Here is a 20,721-nt window from a genome sequence, read left to right on the forward strand (position 1 = left end):
TTTAAAAAAAAACACTGGCCTTGCCAAACTAAACCCTGAGGCTGGCCCCATTTCCATGTCAATAGTTTGCAAATGATGTTTTACACGGTGCTAAAACATTAACCCTTTTCCGTGATTTAAAGGTTAAAGGAAACATTTTTAATCTAAAGAGATCTATGAAAAGGTACATTCATTTTTAAAGACACTTCCAATTGCATGGAAAATGAAAAGTCCTGATATTTTCCCCATCTACATATTGAAAAGAAGGACATTTTAACTGTTATGAGATGGTGTACATCTCCCCCTTGGAAAGAAGGAGAAGCTATTCTTTACCTCCAGCAATGAGCATGGTATTTGAAACATTGTGTGAATGGTTCTTCAGTGTTTGCTGAGTGAATAAACGGGGTTATAAGTAAAGCAAAGCACTAGCGAGAGACCTTGCTTTTCAGGTTATAAAACTTAGAGGGTTGAGTTCCAGCTCTAAGCCTCCTCTTTCCATTCAGGATTTACCTCTCACCCCAAACATTTTGGTAGGAGGCCAAAGAATTTAGGGCATGACCTTCCTCGTCTCATTGCTCCAGAAGAAAACAAAGAACATGGGCAGCCTCCCAAGAGCAGTTAGGACAGAACTCACTCCCCTGTGGCGTCCAAGTGGACTTGGTCCTTTGGGAATGGGGCAGGGGAACTTCAGAGCCCACACTGGCAACTCTCCCAACTCTGTGAGTACAAAGAGAGGGTGCCTACCTCCCAGAGTTGTTAGGAGTAAATAATACTGTATGTAAAAGGCTTAATGTAGTGCCCTGCACACAGTAAGTGAACTCGAAACTCAGTGCTGTGGGTATTATTATTTATTATGGAAACAGTAGGTGAATTTGTTAAGTGGCCTTCACTGGGGGGTGGGGATGGGGAAGTAGGATAAACTCAGAGGCTGAGGAAAAACAAAAATATTTCAACAGCTGCCTACAAAATCATTTTGGGAAATGTGGAGGTAGATATGTGTTTAAATAACTAAAATCCTCTACATTTAAATACATATCCTTATCTATGCATGTGCAAACTTAGACATATGTAGTTACTCTGGAAGAATAGTGCACAGATAATAGTGGTTGCCTTCTGGGAGGACTTACACTGGGGAGAGCAGCTGGGAAAAGACTTAAAAATCGTGTCATGTGTGTCTACATTACCTATTAAAAATTCACAATTTATTTTTAAATTAAATGCTGCTAGTTTAAAATCTCTTCTAAGTTTGCTGAGTTTGGATGAATGTGTGCTTTGTTCAGCTTTCACTGCCAGAGTCCTGATATGGCGCCCCTAGCGCCTGGTGCCCGCCACTGCAGTGGCTCACTGCAGCCAAGGCTGGACTCCAGCTGCTTGGGTACTCCAGTGCTTGAAAAGTGGGAAATCTAGTTACTGTGAAGGATGACATTACCGTGTTCATCATTCTTCCTGGGCACGTGAAATATTAGGTTATTTGAAATACATATATTCATCCATCATCCTTCCATTTTTTCATTTTAAACTTGACAATTCTCAGAAGCAAAAGGACTTTTCTCAGTTATATATCAAGTGCACATCATTTAAAAAATTAAGTGTGTATCAATTCATTATTTGCTACAGTAATGTTTTTCTTTGTGTTGAAATGAAGACTACTGTCCACATGCAAACCTCCTCCTGTGCTTTTATTCTGGGCTGAAGAGTACACTTTGGTTGTTCTCTAGGCTACTTACCATACTGTCATACATTTTTTAAATGATGCTTTGATGATTTTAAAACCAATGTGTTCTCATTGTAAAGATGTTTTGCAAAACACAGTAAAATTACCAGTAAATTAAAAGCAAGCCTCAATTCAACCACCAGCAGATAACTACTGTTAATGCTTCTATTTCCTTCCAGTCTGTGTTTTTATACATAGTATTTTCTGTGAATTTTGAAGTCGCTAAAGTACATTTCTACTGTCACGTATAAATGTTAAAAGTCTGCCTTGGTTAAATATTGCAAAAATGTTTTTATTAAAAATGCCTACATTAGAACTTCAAGGCTATAAGTTCAGCTATAAGGGGAGAAGGTCATTTTAAACACACCCACTAGCGCAGTTAGTATGGATCCCTTCTGTAAATGCCACTGTTTGAGTTCATCATGTTCTGTAACCACTGGATGTTTATCACAGAGACGGCACTTCGGGCTGACTTTCAGGGCATGGCCTCCTCACCCATGGCCTTTGACAAATATTTGAGTATGCTTGGGGTTCGCAGGGACCTTGACAAGCAGGTAATGGTGCATGATTCCGGGCAAGGGAGAAGTAAATCAGAGTCAGCCGCGGGAGGGGCAAAGAGGGACTGTGAGCAGGCAGGTTTCCAGGTTTGAAACCAGAGTGAGTGGCGAACTCACGATTTTTTTTTCTCATTTTACTTCTCACTATTTTCACCCATTTGGGAGAACAATCTCAGTCTTCCCTTCTGATCACCTCCTCTCTGGGGCAGGTTCCCAAGGAGAGGCAGGCCTCAATAAAAGGCTGGTGGGCGTGTTCCCCGCCCAAGGCCGGCTGCTGGACCACAGAGGGGGGCAAGGGAAACCACCCCATATTTTAGCAGCGAGTATAAAGAGCCTGGCTGCGCCCTGGTACAGCTCTGGGCTCTGCCGGAGGGACTCATAGGCATCACAGGTGCGCATCCGTGACAAGTTCCAGTCCAGACACCACGAAGATGGCACCCGTTGGGGGCAAAAAGGCCAAGAAGGTGAGTCTTTGGGGACCCTGAGGGCGCTCTCCATCCCGGCCAAGGGTCGGTCTGTGGATCCACCAATCCCGAACCCCCGGGGAGTGCAGAGTCGTCCCTGGAGCCTGGCTGTGACAAGAAGGTGCTCCCACGACTTCTCCTGCAGGACCCCAAGGCACCTCTGAGACCACATTCCTGCCCTTGCCCAAAGCACTCCTGAGATCTCTGTGCCTCTGGACTGGAGGTCGCTGAGACCCGCAACATTTTCTGAGTCCTGCACGCCGACACAAAGCACTCCTCCGGAAGTGCAGCTCCTAGACTCACAGGCGTGACTTCCCTCCCCCACAGCGGCTGGACAACTGGGAGCCTTGCGCCTTGGGTTCCTGTGTATCCGCCCTCGCTGCCGCCCCGCAGGGAGGCACAGGCGTGGGCTCTAACCGTTTCCAGTATGCGCCTCCCGGCCTCTGCCTTGGGGTCTTCAGGCGCTTCCTAGCGCAGGATTGTATTTGCGAGCAGCTGGCCCCGGAGCTTGGTTGGGCAATGGTGTGTTTTCTCCCGTAGTTTGGTTTCAGCGACGGCTACAAAATGCACCATGCTAGCCTCGAAAATGGGCACAGAGGCTTCAGCACCCGTTTAGCAACAAGCGAGTATCTTCCCAAAGACACACTGGTTGGGACGAGTGTTCCAGTCCAGACTGACGGCCTTCGTGGAGTTTGGGAGTTGGATGGATGAGAAGAGATGGATGCAGGGAGGAGGGAATATACTTGACCCTTAGGTGTCCAAGCACTTAGCCCAAGGCCTGTTGGACAGAGGCCCCCAGGGGACGGCAGGGAGGCAGACCTGGCCAGGCCAAATATTCCCCCTCCGCCCTGGGACCTTGAGGGCAGGTCCGCCTCTCATCCTCATTGCCAGACATCCCTTCCAAATCAAAAATACCTCCACATAAAGAAAAAAGTTAACCAGTTAAAAACTTTAAATGTCATGCATCACGAATAGACATACGTCAGCCGTCTGAGGAAGATGTTGAGGTGGCAAATGATTATAGGCTAACAACAGTTCAATTAGATTGGCATTCTTTGCCAATCCATAAATCTTCTAAATGAATAGTTGATGTAAACTGGAAAGAATAATTCCTACAGAAATTTAAAATTTTTTAAATTTGAAACCCATTCATATAGCCAAGAATTCTAAACCACTCCTCAAACTCAAACTCGGAAAATGAAATATTTTAAAGGATTTTATAAGCAAAAGATGGACATAAAATGGGAAAAAAATGTTTCTTCGATAACTTTGTTTCCATGCATGTGTCAGTGTTAAAACATGGACAATAATATGTTTATACTCTTGAGTTTAAAAGTATGTCACAAAGCTAGCACACGTTCATTGTACACAACTTGGAAAAGACTTGTGAATGCCATCTTCTGCATTTTAGTGTATATTCTGCTAGCTTGTTGTCTAGCAAATATGTACTTTTCATACAAAAATGTTCTGATATTACACATACTGTTTGATAATACTTTTTCACAAAATGGTACCTTGAGCATTTTTTTCTTAGCAAATTCAACTTTTTTTAAAAAGCTGTTTAGCTTAGTAACAGAAAAGTCTGAAGTCCAGGTAATTTACAAATGCACTAGAATGTAACAGGTTGTTCTTCCTTATATAATTGTTCAACCAGTGTATGAACAACCACTGCTAACCACTCCACCAGCAAATATCAGATTCTTAGCTACGCTGTGTATTTAAATGTGTGTGGCATTAAGGTTTGGAAACACATGTGTCCAATGAGAGTTGCTAAGTGACTGAACAAAAATACCATGAGCTATTTCAGACAAATGAAAGTTAGCAGCAGGTCATATCTCATTTATTTGATTCTTGTTTTTGCTTTTGATATAAATATACTGACTATATATATGTGTGTGTGTATATATATATATACACACATATATATATAATTTCTTGCTAATTAGGTCATAATCAAAGTTGTGGTGTTAAGATGTGGCATTTGGGCACATTGAAATGATGACATTTATATTTTAAAATTACATGTGATCAATTCTGTATCGTTGTAGTTGTTTGTTATCTCTTGGACTTCTATGCTTGAAAATTTTTCTGTCTGGAAAGGAGTTTTGGGGACATATACCATGATCCTCCTATTTTACTGCTTTAAGGTGAAAATGTTGGTTGTGTCTTCTCTCTGAGCACTCGATGACTAAAGGCAGAGGAAGGGCAGGGTAGGGGAACGGGAGGCTCCAGGAAGGTGAGGGAGGAATTCGGATGCAAAATTCTATAAATGGCTGTCACAGATGGATGTAACTCTTGATGTTGATCCATCAGCATTTGCTTTACCAACTGTTATTGCTATTCGTGGGGCACAAAACACAAGTACTTTCCAAGTTATTCCATTGCAAGGGCTTTTCAGGTCTGCCCCACCTTCCCACTCCCATGTACAATCAAACCCAGATACCACACACAGATCGAAGGATCTGGAGGCCCTGCACTCCCCACTTGGCAGACTTTGTGTAAATGTTTAGATTCTGGGCCTTAATGCTTCACTTGTAAAATCAGAGAGAATAACCTAAATTGAATATAGGTCATCTTTTATTCTTAAATTCTATGATTCTTTTAAATTAAAAAGAAATGGTTACATTAGAAAATTACTTTCTAATTCACAAAGCTCTTCAAAAATATTGAGTTCAAAATTTATCTACTGAACATCAACACCAGGGTAATTACTGTATTGTACTGCAAATGAAGCAGATAGTGTGGAGCTTGGGATGGAAACCGGTTCACAAGTACTTCATTTAGTTATCGCTTTCCTATTCTTGTCAGCTTGCTCATGTATAGTGTAAATATGCATACTCATAACCTCCTAGACATTATAACATAGCTTCTGTCATAAACACCGGATGTGAACACAAAGAATAGAGACTTTCAGGGATTTGACCACCTTTAAGGTAGTATCTTCTTCCTCCTGTTTTTTCCAAGTATTTTCTGACTTTTCAGTCTTCAAAATGCCTACACAGTATTATATGCCACTCCAACTTCTTTATTAATTTTGATCATCTCTTTGAATGTGTGCCTAAGTATTCATTTGAGGATTTACAATGAAACCTTTTCATTTAGCCCTGGCTGGTGTGGCTCAGTGGATTGAGCATTGGCCTACAAACTGAAAGGTCACTGGTTCTATTCCTGGTCAGGGTACATGCCTGGATTGTGGGCCAAGCCCCAGTTGGGGGCATTAGAGAGGCAACCAGTCGATGTTTCTTTCACACATTGATGTTTCTCTGCCTCTTTTTCTCCCTCCCTTCCCTCTCTCTAAAAAAAAATAGATAAATAGAATCTTTAAAAAATACAACCTTTTCATTTAATCCTTCTGCAGGTGTATCTTCACACGTCACATTGTTTCACCACATGCTTTAAAACTCTTTAATGCGTCCTAAGAGACCAGCACATGTATATACAAATTTTCATTATATGAGCATGCAGGCTGTTAGCCTTATAGATAGTACCATGAATTATAAAATATACATGTGATTTCTGAGAACTCTAAAGAAGTTATACTTCTCAAGAACATAATAGCAAAAGTACTAAAGATAGAAAATTATCTACAAAATTCAAGTAACTCCTTTTCTTCCCCTCACCCATCCATCTGTAATTTCAGGGCATTCTAGAACGTTTAAACTCTGGAGAGGTTGTGATTGGGGATGGAGGGTTTGTCTTCGCGCTGGAGAAGAGGGGCTATGTGAAGGCCGGCCCCTGGACCCCCGAAGCTGTGGTGGAGTACCCAGAAGCAGGTTGGTGCCTTGCTCATAAGAGAGAACTTCAAACTGACCCAAGTCGAGGTGCACACCACCAAACAGATACATTCATGCCACATTTTCCAAATATCTGTTAATGCCTGTGGGCACTATACTAGCTGTGTGAATGTGGACTCAGGTGTTGGCTAAGCATGTTGGACAGCCCTCCTTGTTGCTGTCACCTGTGTTTACCCCTCCGTCCCCGACCCTCACTCTAGATGAGTTTAGTGCCTTGCTCACTGCCTTCCCCTCTGTCCCCGCCTCCCTCACCTCATTAGGTGACTTTGGTGTCCACACAGATGACCCATCCGGCACTCTTCCTGTTGATGCCTTGCTCCCCCCTCAGCTCCAACTGAGCTGCGCCTCCACAGCCCCCCTCAGCCGCCCACTCTGAGACCTCGCCATCATCATAGCTGTCCGCCTCTGAAATCGCAGTCCCCAGGATTCACTCTCTGACCACCACCTCCCTCCTTTTCTGCTCACTTTCCCTGACACTGCCACTGCTCGACCTTATCAAGACTCTGAGTTCTTCCTTCCACGGTGGTGTTTATTAACCATTCCCCTGCATGTGCCCACCTTGCCTCCTTACTCACTCTAAGTTAAATGGTGCGGTTATTAGTCACGATATCACAGATCGCCCTCCTCATTGTACATGTGCCAACCAGTTAAATACATTCTGTACTAGCCCACTCAACTTAAATTCAACTGTCTACTTATCCTGTACCTGTACCCACATGACTTACTCTCATTTTACTTTTTTGACCACAAATCGTTTATGGGCAGGAGGGGAGTTGGGATGGAATCTGAAAGAGATTATATGCATATGGATAATATCTCCCAGGTATATACATACAGAGGGTAGTTTGATCCTTGTAACTTTACTTGAGAAATGCAAGTCTTTGTAATTTCACAGTGAACTCTAAAAGGTCAAATAAAATTTTGCAGCGTTTCTTCAGTGGGATACCAAACCCTCAGCAAAATCATGTGGGGGCAAATGTGACCTGAACTATTGTGGGATATTTATAATTGTGTAACTAATGATTTAGTGTGGTTGGTCATATAATTTGAAGCAAAAAAAAGTATTAATGTATTTAACTGGGGGCAGGGAACTACTGCTTCAAGCCCTAATGGGAGTATTAGATAATATATAGCATATATACTGTATTTACTTTCTAAAATTCCCAAAATTCTGGATTCCAAGACACACTTGGTCCCCAAATGGCTTGGATAAGGGATTACAGACTGGTAGCAGCACCTTCCCTGTCTCACCCTTCCCAGCACTAGGAAGTGGAACCCAGGCACCAGTCCCACGGAAATATTTCGGGAGCAGTCCAGCTGCCAGGAAGCTTTCAGAGTTTGTCTCGGGGCCGCTGTCACCCAGCCTAAATTCGAAAACCACCTGCAGCTACACAAATTCATTTGCATAAACTAACATAAAAACTGCTCACTGCTCTCTGTCAGAGCATGAATTCTTTAGACATCTTTCATTTCCCCAAAATGCTAAACACATCTGCCATTGTGAGGCACCTAGAAGACTACCTAGCAAATAGTGGTGATGATGACGGTGATTTGCCATTATGATTAATATAACAAGAACAAAATTCAACTAAATGACTGACGTATGCACTGGCTCTCCGTACCCGCGGCGTCATGGATGAGACATGAGACAAATTCACACGGACTACCAAGTCCTGTGGAGGAAGAGGGACGGCACGGCTACTCCCTCAAGGGGGGAGGGCCTCAGAGCGGCCTGGCAACTCTCTCAAGGGGAGTGCACCCCAACCCTTGCCTAGACAGGCTTTTATTGGGTTTTGTTTTTTTTTTGCACAGGAGTTTAGGTATAGCTTATTAATCATTGTCAGGCAGTAAACAGTAGATAGCATACAAAGAACTATTAGGGCTTCTTCTAAGTCAGGGTCTATCAGCTAAAAGGCTACAAAACTTTGGGAAAACAAACTCATTTTCTGCCTGGGCCTTTATCATTTAACTAAGAGCATTCTTAGCAAAGCAGGCTTCACAGGACTTTACATATCCTTTCTCAGGCCTGATCACCTGGGGAGCCCACCCTTGCCAGCACAGGGCTGCACCGCCCTCTGTTGTTGTTTCAGGCATAAGTCAGGCAGAGGAGGCAGACAGCCAAGGAATTCTCGGAGACTTCTTGCAGGCAGACTGAGGACTCAGGGTTCATCAAAGTGGTTGGGGGGAAGGCAGGAGGGTCCATCACCCCTTCTTTGCTGCAGCCCCCCAAGTCCTTCCTTGAGGGCCTCCCTCAAGGAAGTGATCATGTCTGGCTTAGGTTGCCCCCTTTTTGAGGGGTCTTACCCGTCTCTGACTAACTGACCAAGCGTTGGGGGCAGAGATGGATGAAGCAGAAGCAGCGCTGCTGCCAGAGATAAGCTTTGTCTCCTTAGTGGGTCCAGAGGTCGCTCACTCAGCCTTATCCATGGGGGGCAGTTACAGCTCCTGAAACCAGGCAGGGCAGTTCCCAACAAATGACCACAGAATTCATGTCTTTCTGTATTTTCTCAATTAACAGATAAACGTATCACAAGTAAGGTTTTTTCCTAATTATTTAGAAATTTAAAATGGCTGGTTGCCCTTAAGAAACCCTAGTGCTGTAGGTCACACAGACTCATGGGATTTTGAAACTCCCTTGTCATTGGAGAGGTGAAGAAACTGCCACCTTGTTGGGGTAGGTAAATAAACAGCTTGCCCAACATCACACAGTTGGTTCTAGCAGAGTCAGAAAGATTCCAGGTTCACTGACCTTTTGTGCCTATTACCTTTCCCCCGCACAGTGTTACCTTTAAAAACAGTAAGAATGCAAGAATTTTTAAGGAAACCAACTCAACATCTTAGTCAAGAGCCTGGGTAACATTTAGCTTCTATGATGCTAAAATAAGACTAATATAATAAGGAGTTTAAAGCCATATCACAAATGTGATTAATTAGTGTAGGTTTTGTCCTTGTCATTGACACCAGTCATACCCTATTACTGGTTAGAGGATGAAGACTCAGGAGTCTTAAGATGAGAGAAAACGGAAAATAGAAATTGAAAGAATACTCAGAAATTACCAGATTAATTCTCCTGCTGAAGTTGATGCCAAAAGCTGTGGTTCTTGCACCCCGTGGAATCAGTACTGAATTCGGCAAGGAGTCTGGGTTTGCTGGGGCTGGAGGGTCTGGGACATTTGCATTCATAACACTTGACCCCAGGCGAGTCTAAGTTAGGTCACGTTTGGAGAAGCACTGCAGTTTTAAGCATGGTGGAATAAATCACTTAAGAACAAGGAATGCACATACACACAAACAATGTGCGTACCATTTTAAAATTTTTTCACAGAGCCTCTGGAAATATACGCAAGGACAACCGGGTGGACTTCCTGTTTATAACCCGTGTCACTCCCTGGCCCGCAGGCCCTGGCCCGCTGCTCCAGCCGCAGCAGCTCATCCGACCTGTAGTTCGGGGGACCCCATAGAGGTGTTTTTCATTGGTTCTGTTGCTAATTAAAACAAGTTGGAAGCCCTGTAACTTGGACATCCTTTTAAATTCCCACTGAGAACGAATGTTTCCATGATTTAAAAAATGAAGATTTGGCTTCTAGCTTAGAAACCCATTTTCTAAAATTTAAAAGGTTTTTTGCCTCATTCACTTGTTCATTTAAGAACAAAAACTGAGCTCCCCATGTTCTCTATGGTCTACTCAGCACCTGGGACACAAAAATGCCAGACTCATCCAGCCTTAGCCCTGAGGGCTTAAGAACTCCATGTCCTAAAAACTTCCTGGCCTCTACTGTAGTTGCTTCCAGACCTTTGGATTTCACAGGTCTCTGCAATTTGAAAATAAAAGTCAGGGGCTGAAACCGGGTTGCTGATTTCTTACTTTGCCCGGTTAATTCCCCTGACAAAACAAACATCAGCTAAGTGTTACTGTCATTTTACAAAATGACATGAGCATGTTTCCAATCTCTTAGAATGGTGGTTCTCACCAAGGCTGAAAATAAGAATCAGTGGGGGACCTTAAAAAAAAAAGGCTGTGCCCTGCACCAAACCAATTAAATTGGAATATCTATGGGATTATTCTAGCATCCGCAATATTTTAAAAGCTTGCAGGGTATCTAGTGGGCAACCAGGGGTTAGGACAACTACTTTAGAGCAGAGGATAAATAATTCTTTAAATTTAATACATTTGGTTGTATGGAGAAAATTCCTATTATATTTTCTCTAACCTGGGAAAGCTTTGCTATTTTGGAATTCATTCATGAACATGTTTGGGAATCTTGCTCCAATTCATATCCTACTCATTTTTTCAGAAACACCGGGCTAATCACATCACTCAATTGCTTACGAACTGTTGGTTTTGCCCCCACACTTACGGTCTGGAGCCTACACTCCTTGGCATGGTATGCTACGCTGTTCGCACTCTGTCTGCCAGGCCGCCTTTCCATCTTCCATCACCTCCCCAACACATCCTCAACTCCAGGTGCTCAGACTAACAGCCCTCCCCCCAGAGCAACGCCTGTTTTTGCTCAGGCTGTTCACTCTGTAGGGAATGCCCTTCCCTACCTCCTCTACCTGGCAAAGATGCAGAAACGATTCCTCCTCTCTGGACCTTCCTCTTCTATCCACTCCGTGGTAGAAATCTCTCCTTTGGCAAGAGACCCCAGCTCCACCTCTCATTAGCCCTCAGGATACATGAATGCCAAACAACCAGCAATTTAAGCAGATATTGTCATATTTACTTATCTTAGAGCTTTTTGGAAACATGGGTTAATTAACTGATAACAATTAATGCCTTTCTTATTCAATCTCCCAGTTCGCCAGCTTCACCGGGAGTTCCTCAGAGCTGGATCGAATGTCATGCAGACCTTCACCTTTTATGCAAGTGAAGACAAGCTGGAGAACAGGGGGAACTATGTTGCAGAGAAAATATCCGTGAGTAACACTACACATGGCACTCTTAGAAGGGTATAGTAGATACACATGTCATCACCAAAGTTCTTACAGAGAAAATGTTGAGCCTCTTCACAGTGTTGTCTTATTTTAAATAATACAGCAATGAAATATATACAAATAGTACCTAGATTTTTATCTGGAGTTTCCCCAAGTTGACAGAAAGGTATTTAATGAAGCAGATGGAAGAAGAGCCATTTAATGATTAATGATTCTCCCAGTCTCCTAAGTTGCTGAGTGGGTATCCTTACAAATTCTTACACCCTCACAGTTTTTAATATGGCACAATATACAAGGTCACAGGCACAAGGAGTCAGTGAACCCGGAATCTTCCTGACTCAGCTACAATCGTCTGTGTGATGCTGTGGGGCAGGCCGTTTACCTACCCCAACAAGGTGGCAGTTTCTTCATCTCTACAATGAAAAGGTAGTTTTAAAACTCCCATGACTCTGTGTGGCCTATAGCAGAGGGATTGAGGACACGTCCATTGTTAATGTCTAAATAATTAGAAAAGACCTTACCTGTGATACATTTATCTGTCCATTGAGAAAAATACAGAAAGACAACAAGTCATAAATTTTGTTGTCATTTTAATTGAACTTTATTTTTATTTGTCATAAAGACAAATTATCATCATTATCACCACAATTTTTCTAAGTGCAGCTGAGGCACTGAAAGATACCAGATCTTCTTATGCAAAGACTTTTACCCTCTTACAGGTCTTTGGTATAATGCAGTATCCTAGATACCATCATTAGATTTCTTTTTTCATCACTATTATTGGTATCTCGCTCTGCAAATCGCTCATCTTGGGAAAGCACTGAACTATTCCATCACTGTCATTTTCTGGAGTCAAATCACAACTGAGATGTGGACATTTGAATAATAATTTTGTTTCAATGTCAAATGGAAATGTCGACGTATTATGTACTCACGACTTTAGGGGAACAAAGTCAACGAAGCTGCTTGTGACATTGCCCGGCAAGTGGCTGACGAGGGAGATGCCTTGGTGGCAGGAGGCGTGAGTCAGACACCTTCATACCTCAGCTGCAAGAGTGAGACTGAAGTTAAAAAAGTATTTCAACAGCAGTTAGAGGTCTTTCTGAAGAAGAACGTGGACTTCCTGATTGCAGAGGTAAACAACGCCATCAAAGAGGAGAGAAATACACTTAGCATGTTTTCTCTGCCTTTTGCTTTCCTGACCACCATGTGAGATTAGGTGCCAATCATGACTAGTAATAGTAATATTTAGCTTTGAAATCTTTTTCCAATTTTGGGCTTCTACTAACTTTGATTCAGTTAATCTAAGAAAGTGTTCTTCGATCCTTTTAACTGCAATTCACAGTAAGAAATCACCATTCTAATCCATTTAAAAACGCTAATGCTTTTCAATTTCAAATTCTCAATATTCAAAATATTTCAGAGTTTGAAAATCACACATGTAGTGATAATTAAGCAATAGAATAAGTTTTCAGACTGTTCTAGACAAACAAGATTGAAAGTCCCTTAACCTTACCTTATTTTTCAGTATTTTGAACATGTTGAGGAGGCAGTGTGGGCAGTCGAAACCTTGAAAACATCTGGAAAGCCAGTGGCAGCGACCATGTGCATCGGCCCTGAGGGAGATCTGCACGGCGTAAGCCCTGGCCAGTGTGCGGTGCGCCTGGTGAAAGCAGGTGACAGTGAACTTCGGTCGGTTTGCGATTAGTGGGTCTTTAAAATAACGCACAGATGCAGTTCCATCTCTGAAGCCGTAGATACTATTTTTATTAACAGAAAAACCATTCATTTACTTTTACTTTTTTAGGAATATTGATATTATGGAGTTCTATAAAGGAAAATGTTTAAAAAGAAAAAATCAATACACTCACATACCAGCCTTTTGAAAGGAGCAATTAGACCTATGCTGAAGGTGTAACAAGTAGAGATGGGAGGAATTTTGGTAACTCAGAAGGAGCATTTGGAAAAATTGTGTTTTATTTTAAACTTATCTCAAGTTGAGGTCTTTAAACATTAATAACTTTTAAGTCAGTGCCCTCTTTGCCAGAGTTTTTCCATTCTCATAAATTATTGGTATGCTTTGCTTTTTGTAACTGATTTGATAAAGTTAAAAATCCTTTTTTATGAAATACTGATCACTGAATTTATCTTTTAATGTAATTTTCATCGCTAATACTGGGTTTCATTTCAATCAGGGAAAACACGGATTGTTTTCAATGCTGCCTCATTTTAAACCCAAGGAATAGCTTTGTGTCAGTGAAAGAGTCCAGCTGGCTTTGTGGGATAGAGAGGTTTTAGTTGGCTATTTGTTTGATTCCTGATTTTTATCCAACTCCTGACAGTTCATAGAAGTCACTTCATACTGGTCATTGACAATATCAGTTACTTAGATTTAGAAATGAAGTTGGATAGTTCTAATTTTTGATTGATAATCGGAAGAAGGGAGGAGAAGCAAGTTCACTTGTTTTCAGAAGATCAGAGGAGGCCTTCATCATCACCGTTGGTCATTGGCGAGGATTCCTGGCCAACAGCTCCTCCTCCTTTGCAATTCTGTTAGGAGTAGGTAGAGGCACAGTGTCTGGAATCAGTGCACTGCATTCATATCCTTTGTAGCAGTTCCCGCTTATCTCATTCATTATCTCTTTGATGCCTGACTCTCTCACTAGATTTCAAAGTCAAAGAGGGCAGAGACTTTGTCTCAGCATGGAGAACCCTGGGCCTAGCACACAGTAGGTTCATAATAAATATCTGTCTAATAAATCTATCTAATATCCATCCAATAAGTCTGTCTTCCAATATTAGTTCAAACTCTACCTGCACAGACCCTTACATAATGACCCCTGCCCCAAGATCACTCCTTTCTCTTAGGAACCAGAACACTTTCTGTTTATAGCCCTCATTTGGAATATCCTCAGTCAGCATTTTGAATTTGTGACAACGTTAAGAGGGTTCTGTTGTCAAATACATTTAGAAGACGCTGTGTTAAACCAAGTTAAGCAGGTCTCTTTACTGCAGAACTTCTTAGAGCCTTTGAAGCATTCAGATACATTGGCAGTGTCCAGGAAGGAGATGTGGTAAACAGCTACTGTCTAACTTAACCAATCACAGAACGTTACTTTCATGGAACAAACCTTAAAAAGCTCTGTGCTAAATTATGGAATCCTTGGTGTCAGGGACTGTATATTTCTCCAGAACCCCAGCAGGGGTATCCAAACTTTTGGCATCTCTGGGCCACACTGGATGAAGAGTTGTCTTGGGCCACACATTAAATACATTGTGACACGGAATCACACAACAATCTTATAACGTTCATTAAATTTATGATTTTTTGTTGGGCCACACTCACAGGCATCCTGGGCTGCACATGGCCCATGGGCCACAGGTTGGACACCCCCACACAAGGTCTCTTATACCTAATGGACATTCAATAAATAGCCAACATAGGATTAACTCATTAGTGTAATGAAGCCAAGCAAGGAAAGAAAAACTCTGGCAGAGAACATGCAAAGGAAAAAAGAAAAATAAAAAAAGGTAATCAAGATCCAAGTGGTTGAATAGACAAGACTGGAACCTAGTGGTAAGGTCAGGTGAGAGAGAGACATTTAGGAGCGTCCTGGGTATGGATGGCGTTGAAAAGAGGGTGGAGGCGAGGAGCAGAAGATGGCTCAGTGGGATCCTGGGACGCTGCAGGACTGAAAAGTTCAGGCTTCAGGAAGGGTGGGCCTGTAACGCCCGCAAAACGTATCCAGAGAGGCAGTAGCAACACTCAGGGAGTATGAGAGTTCTCAGAGGCTAAGAGAAAGGGAGTGTTAATGAGGGAGGGAAGGGGTCAACAGACCAAACGCTGCTGAGAGGTAGAGAAAATGAGAACAGGAAGCAGTTACTAGATTTGGCAAGACTGAGGTCACGGGTGCCCCAGAGAAAACTAATTCAGAGGAATAACCAGGAGGGAGGCCTGATTAGAAGAAGAATGAGGAGCAAACTGCAGACCCAGCCCAGTGAGGACCACTGAGACGCCTGTCACTGAACACTGGGTGCCACAGCTTGTGGTGTCAGCAATGCTGCTCCTGGAATCTGGACTTAGTGACATTATTAAATTGGCCTGATGAAAGGGAACATTGATTTATTCTTCAAATGAGTGGCATGGCAACCACGGGTGCAATCTAGCAGCTGGAAGTGCTAAATAATTATTGTACTTGCAATATAATGTCAAAGATTGAAAAATTGACTACTAAAATTTGAAGTTTAAAAACCTCTAATAATGACTTCTTTGAAAAAAGATGGACAGCCAAGTGTGCATAAATGACACTTCAATTATACCAGGCTCTTCAAAGTACTCGTCACAGAGAGTACTTGCTGCCTGTTAGCAATCATTCTTGCCCAAAGGTAAGATAGATTTCAGTAAGGATCAAGTGCTATACTTCCAAATTCACTGTTCCAAATAAAAGCTCGCTGATTAAGAGAGGAGAGTTGGGCCTCCTAGTATTCTCGTAAATCCCTAGGGCTGAAATGTTCTTCTCACTTGCAGGAGCTTCCATCATTGGTGTGAACTGCCATTTTGACCCCACAATCAGTCTGCAGACAGTGAAGCTCATGAAGGAAGGGCTGCAGGCTGCTGGGCTGAAAGCCCACCTGATGAGTCAGCCTTTGGCCTACCACACTCCCGACTGCAACAAACAGGGATTTATTGATCTGCCAGAATTCCCCTTTGGTAAGACAGACATTCTATTGTATATACTGTCTCAATGCCTTTATGTTTGACAAATTCCCAATAGATCTATCGCCAGAGAGGTTTATCACAGTAAACAGATGTCTTCCTATCTCTTTAGGCCCAGATTTTCTCCCTGCAGCCACAAATCTCTTGATATTAGACAGTCATAGAAGGAAAAGAAGGGACCAGCAAGCAAAAAAGACCTCTGAACTTAAGTGTAAAATCAAACTTGAATCAACACCTAGCTAGACAACCAGTTAGCCATGCGTGTCGGTTGGTGAAAGGAATGCCCTCATGGGAGGGATCAGCAAAGATTTTTGTTCTGGTCCCAGCCCTGTTGCTGAGTTGTGTAACCCTTGCAAAATCCCCTAGCTCCTCCGGGTCTTAATTTTCTCATCAGAAAAATAAGACGGTTAGAACCAGTTACTTCCAGGATCTTTTTCTTTTATTTTTAACGTTGCTCAGATACTCCAGGGTTTGAGGGTGGAGAGAAGATACCATCACTGGGCTAGTGTATGGCAAATTTGAATGAAGAGACCGAGCAGATGAAGTGAGGCCATGCCTGCAGTCTAGGCAGAGAGGAAAGGCCTTTAGCATGTTTTGGAAATGGGGGCAAGTCTACCTTGAAAATCAAGCCCAGAGATAGGGGTGGGGCCGGAGCATGGCCAGCCCCCTATGCCATTACAAGGTCTTCATACCTTACCCTGTTTCCCTTAGGGACCATCCCTTCTGCCATATTCCATTGGTCTTGCAGACCAACCTGATGTAACACAGGAGAGGGCTGCACAAGGATGAGAATGTCAGAGGGCAGGGTTCATCTTAAAGGCCGGCTATCACAACAGTTGAAACTGGATATATAGACACAAAAGAGCTGACAGCTTTGAAAAGTTAAGAATTAAATATTGACAAATTATTTAACTCACTAATTCAAGATATATGCTTAATTATAGCTGTCCATTTTTAATATTTTCTTTAAAAAGAACTTGAGCATAATGCCATTTATTGCAGGACTAGAGCCCAGAGTTGTGACCAGGTGGGATATTCACAAATACGCCAGAGAGGCCTACAACCTGGGGGTCAGGTACATAGGTGGGTGCTGTGGATTCGAGCCCTACCACATCAGGGCGATTGCAGAGGAGCTGGCCCCAGAAAGGGGCTTTTTGCCACCGGCCTCAGAAAAGCATGGCAGCTGGGGAAGTGGATTGGACATGCACACCAAACCGTGGATTAGAGCCAGGTAGGCACCTTTCAACTCTATTTGCCAAACCAAACTCATGCAGGTTATGAATATGCCCAAGGGAGGTCATTACAAAGATTGCAGCTAACTTGCTGTGTGGTGGGAAGGAGTCCATTATCCTCCTTAAATTCTCTCACAGAGATGTTTGTAAAACAACCTTGTGGAGCGATTTCTAGAGAAGGCTTTAGGAATATACAATGTAAATAACATAAGTTGCAGTGAAATATGATTTCATGCTCTAAGAAAGCACCACCCATATGATGGACACTAACACTGAAGCAATTGATTGTTTAAGATTTAAGTATCACTTAAGGATAACAATATTAATTAAGTGCCTGTTCTGTGCCAAGTACAATTTTTGGAGCTGGGAAGAGAGTGGTGAATAAGATAGAAAAGGTCTTTGCCCTCAAAGTTTACATTGCAGTGGGGAATGGTATACTGAGAAATTAGAAGCTTAAGAATATCAGAGACAGAATTTGATAGAAGACACAAGCCAATAAGAAGAGGAGGCAACCTTTTATTTGTGCTCACCAGCTGAGTGGGAACTCATTGCCAAAGCAGTGAGGACCCTGGAGGGTCACAAGTGGTCCAGGACAAGATTTGCAAGTTAGCGAGGTTTAACAGCCTTGAGACAGGGGAGCCAGTGAGGAAGCCTTTGCTAGAATATCAGGTGCGATGGGGCCTGGACTAGAGGAGACAGCAGAGAAAGGGAGGAAAAGGAGGCAGGATCCACAGAGTGAGAGGTCCAGAAGTGGGATGGTTTGAGGGAGAATAGTAAATGTGGGCTCGGCTGTTTCATGCAGAGAGTGCCAGAGAGTGAGGATGGGGGGGAGGTAGGGGCCATCAGATAGAAAATGTCCCTATTCTAATTCTTAACTTTTGATCCCTATGCATACGTTAAAAATAAGAAGTTGAAAGAAAATTTAAACCTACAGATTCTGAGGGGGAAAGATTTAGTACAGAATAACAAATGTTTTTTAATGGACAGTCTCAAGAGTGCAAAGATGGCACCATGGAGGTACTCCAGTTCAGCGACACAGGAGGGACACTCAGGGAGGAGTCTAATGTGTGTCTTGCTCACCCAGGGCGAGGAAGGAATACTGGGAGAATCTTCGGATAGCATCAGGCAGGCCGTACAACCCTTCGATGTCAAAGCCCGATGCCTGGGGAGTGACCAAAGGAACAAGGGAGTTGATGCAGCAGAAGGAAGCCACAAGTGAGCAGCAACTGAAAGAGCTCTTTGAAAAACAGAAATTCAAATCTGCATAGTAACCTCAGTGGAACCCAATTTTGTGAATTCTTTATGCTTGGGCCACAGTCCTTAGAAATGAGGGAAAGATGGTCAAAATAACAATGATCGTATTAACACCAGCCCACACATAAAATCTGTATGAACGGAACAAAATAGAATTACAAACAAGACCTGAAAGTTTTCAAAGTGTGTTTTAAAAGTTTCCTCAGAAGCAAAACAAATACAAAGCAGATCTTAAGCAGGTTTGCTAAGCACCCACCATGAATAAGGTATTAAGGAAATTTCTGTGGCCAAGGAAAAGTAATTGGGACGTTAATCCCATTTCAAGAAGTTTGCAGGCTAGTAAGGAGGATTAGACTCGAACTGTCAAATGGCTCAGAAACCAGATGGGGACAGATAAGGTGAGATAGGGAAGTGACTTCCCAAGCTCCTATGAATGTGACCCTTAGCAAGAAATGCAATTTACAGAATGACCCAGCCAAGCACATACTATGCAACCATTAAAATAAAATGTGTAATCTATTTTGATATTTTGTATTCCATCTTACTTTAGTAATAAAACATGCTGGTTGGGATCCTTCAAATTGATTTTATGACCTATTTATGAATTTTGGCTCACAGTTTGAAAAACACTGCTATGGGACACTTCAGCTATGGGGGCTTTCCCACTTCTTGAAGTTTATTCTTAGAAGATCAGCAATATGGGACCTGTCAATAAGTATCCAAAGCCCAGAGTCCTGCTCTCAGAGCGCCAGAGCTGTTCTCCATTCACTGGTCCATTTCTACCACTGAGAAACTTACCAACCAATAGGGAGGGGGTGAGAAGGGACTGGAGTTCAGACCCTCTCCATTCTACTCAAAACTGAATCCACCTAAATGCCTCCAGTAAGTCAGTCTGAGGAGCAACAGCCATGTGTTACTTTGGTAGCTTAAAGAAACAGAAATTCTCCCAACTCTATCCAGGTTCACTAGATTGGGAAATATATTTTTACCTGATAATATCCACTCTCTCATGAGAGGTCAAGCCTGAAGATACAAGACCATTAGAGTGAACATAGCTATTCTTCATGTATTAGGAAAGAGTTCATGTTGCTTTCTAAACATCCTCAGATTAGTTAGCTTTTTTGAAATTATAATTTCTTCTTCTAAAAACATAAGAGCAATGAGACTATCTTGGTTGTATCAGATTTTAATTTTCATTCTATAATTTGCTAAGTCCTATATGGAATCTCTATACCTCAGTTTATCCACCAATTAAAAAATAATACTATCTTCCTTCTTCACAAGTATGCTAGAGTTTTAAAGGAGAAGGCAGTATTTAAAAGGAAAAGAAATTTCTGGAAGTTTCTTACAAAGATAATTAGCAATCTATCCTTCATCCCCCAGTGCACAGGACTGGGGCCAGAGCAGCACAGCTCTCAGAGGCTGCATATGGCTGAGGTGAAATTAGAAAGAAATGACACTTTTTTTACAAAATTGCTATTTATCATTTTTAACCCTCAAATCAGATTCAGTATGAATGCTTCCTTTCTTAGATGATAGACACTTTTATTTGATTTACTGTTGTATTACTGTATAAGATGCTTGCACCTTTGATATGCTTTTCAGAACTTTATTGCCACACAAAACATTGTAAAATTAAGTCATTCTTACCTTTTTTACTTAAAATTTTTTTTATGTCAACACAATTACAGATGACTTATTCTCTTCTAAAGGATTTACACTGAAAGTGTGCTTGAAAAACTGTATGTAGACACTGCCTCCTAGTGGCATATTTTATATTGTGAAAATGAAATTCAGCATAGATTAGTGGTAAGATGGCAGTGGAATAGGAGACTTTATCTCGCACCACCTCCCAGAACCAAGCTGAAAATAAGGAGGGGGACATCCACCCGAAATAAACAACTGACAACTACCTGAAGAGGAGATACTTAACCAAGGAGGGGTAGAAACCACCAGTAGAAAGGGCAGGGATGTGAAAGGGCCCAGCAGCACTTCCATGGATGCGGGCCAAGCTGCACAGCTGTGGGAGCTTTCCCCAGTGGGGAGTGAAGCCTGGACCTCAGACTGGGCTCCCA

At 42.3% G+C, this 20,721-nt stretch overlaps 1 protein-coding gene and 1 long non-coding RNA gene across 2 annotated transcripts; both read left to right on the forward strand.

Annotated features, from left to right (window-relative positions):
- Window positions 1–2,590: 2,590 nt before the first annotated feature.
- Window positions 2,591–19,227, forward strand: BHMT (betaine--homocysteine S-methyltransferase). The gene is made up of 8 exons (XM_037032203.1): window positions 2,591–2,714; window positions 6,355–6,487; window positions 11,307–11,425; window positions 12,387–12,578; window positions 12,972–13,119; window positions 15,972–16,154; window positions 17,163–17,391; window positions 18,477–19,227. Exons 1-8 carry the CDS (start codon window positions 2,682–2,684, stop codon window positions 18,658–18,660), a joined length of 1,221 nt encoding a protein of 406 aa, XP_036888098.1. The 5' UTR covers window positions 2,591–2,681; the 3' UTR covers window positions 18,661–19,227.
- Window positions 9,022–10,522, forward strand: LOC118977295 (uncharacterized). The gene is made up of 2 exons (XR_005064492.1): window positions 9,022–9,182; window positions 9,834–10,522. It is a non-coding gene; the product is annotated as an uncharacterized LOC118977295 (long non-coding RNA).
- Window positions 19,228–20,721: the final 1,494 nt, after the last annotated feature.

This window comes from Sturnira hondurensis, unplaced genomic scaffold (genome assembly GCF_014824575.4).
Source record: "Sturnira hondurensis isolate 20B ecotype Veracruz unplaced genomic scaffold, ASM1482457v3 Scaffold0021354, whole genome shotgun sequence".
Lineage (NCBI taxonomy): Eukaryota > Metazoa > Chordata > Mammalia > Chiroptera > Phyllostomidae > Sturnira > Sturnira hondurensis.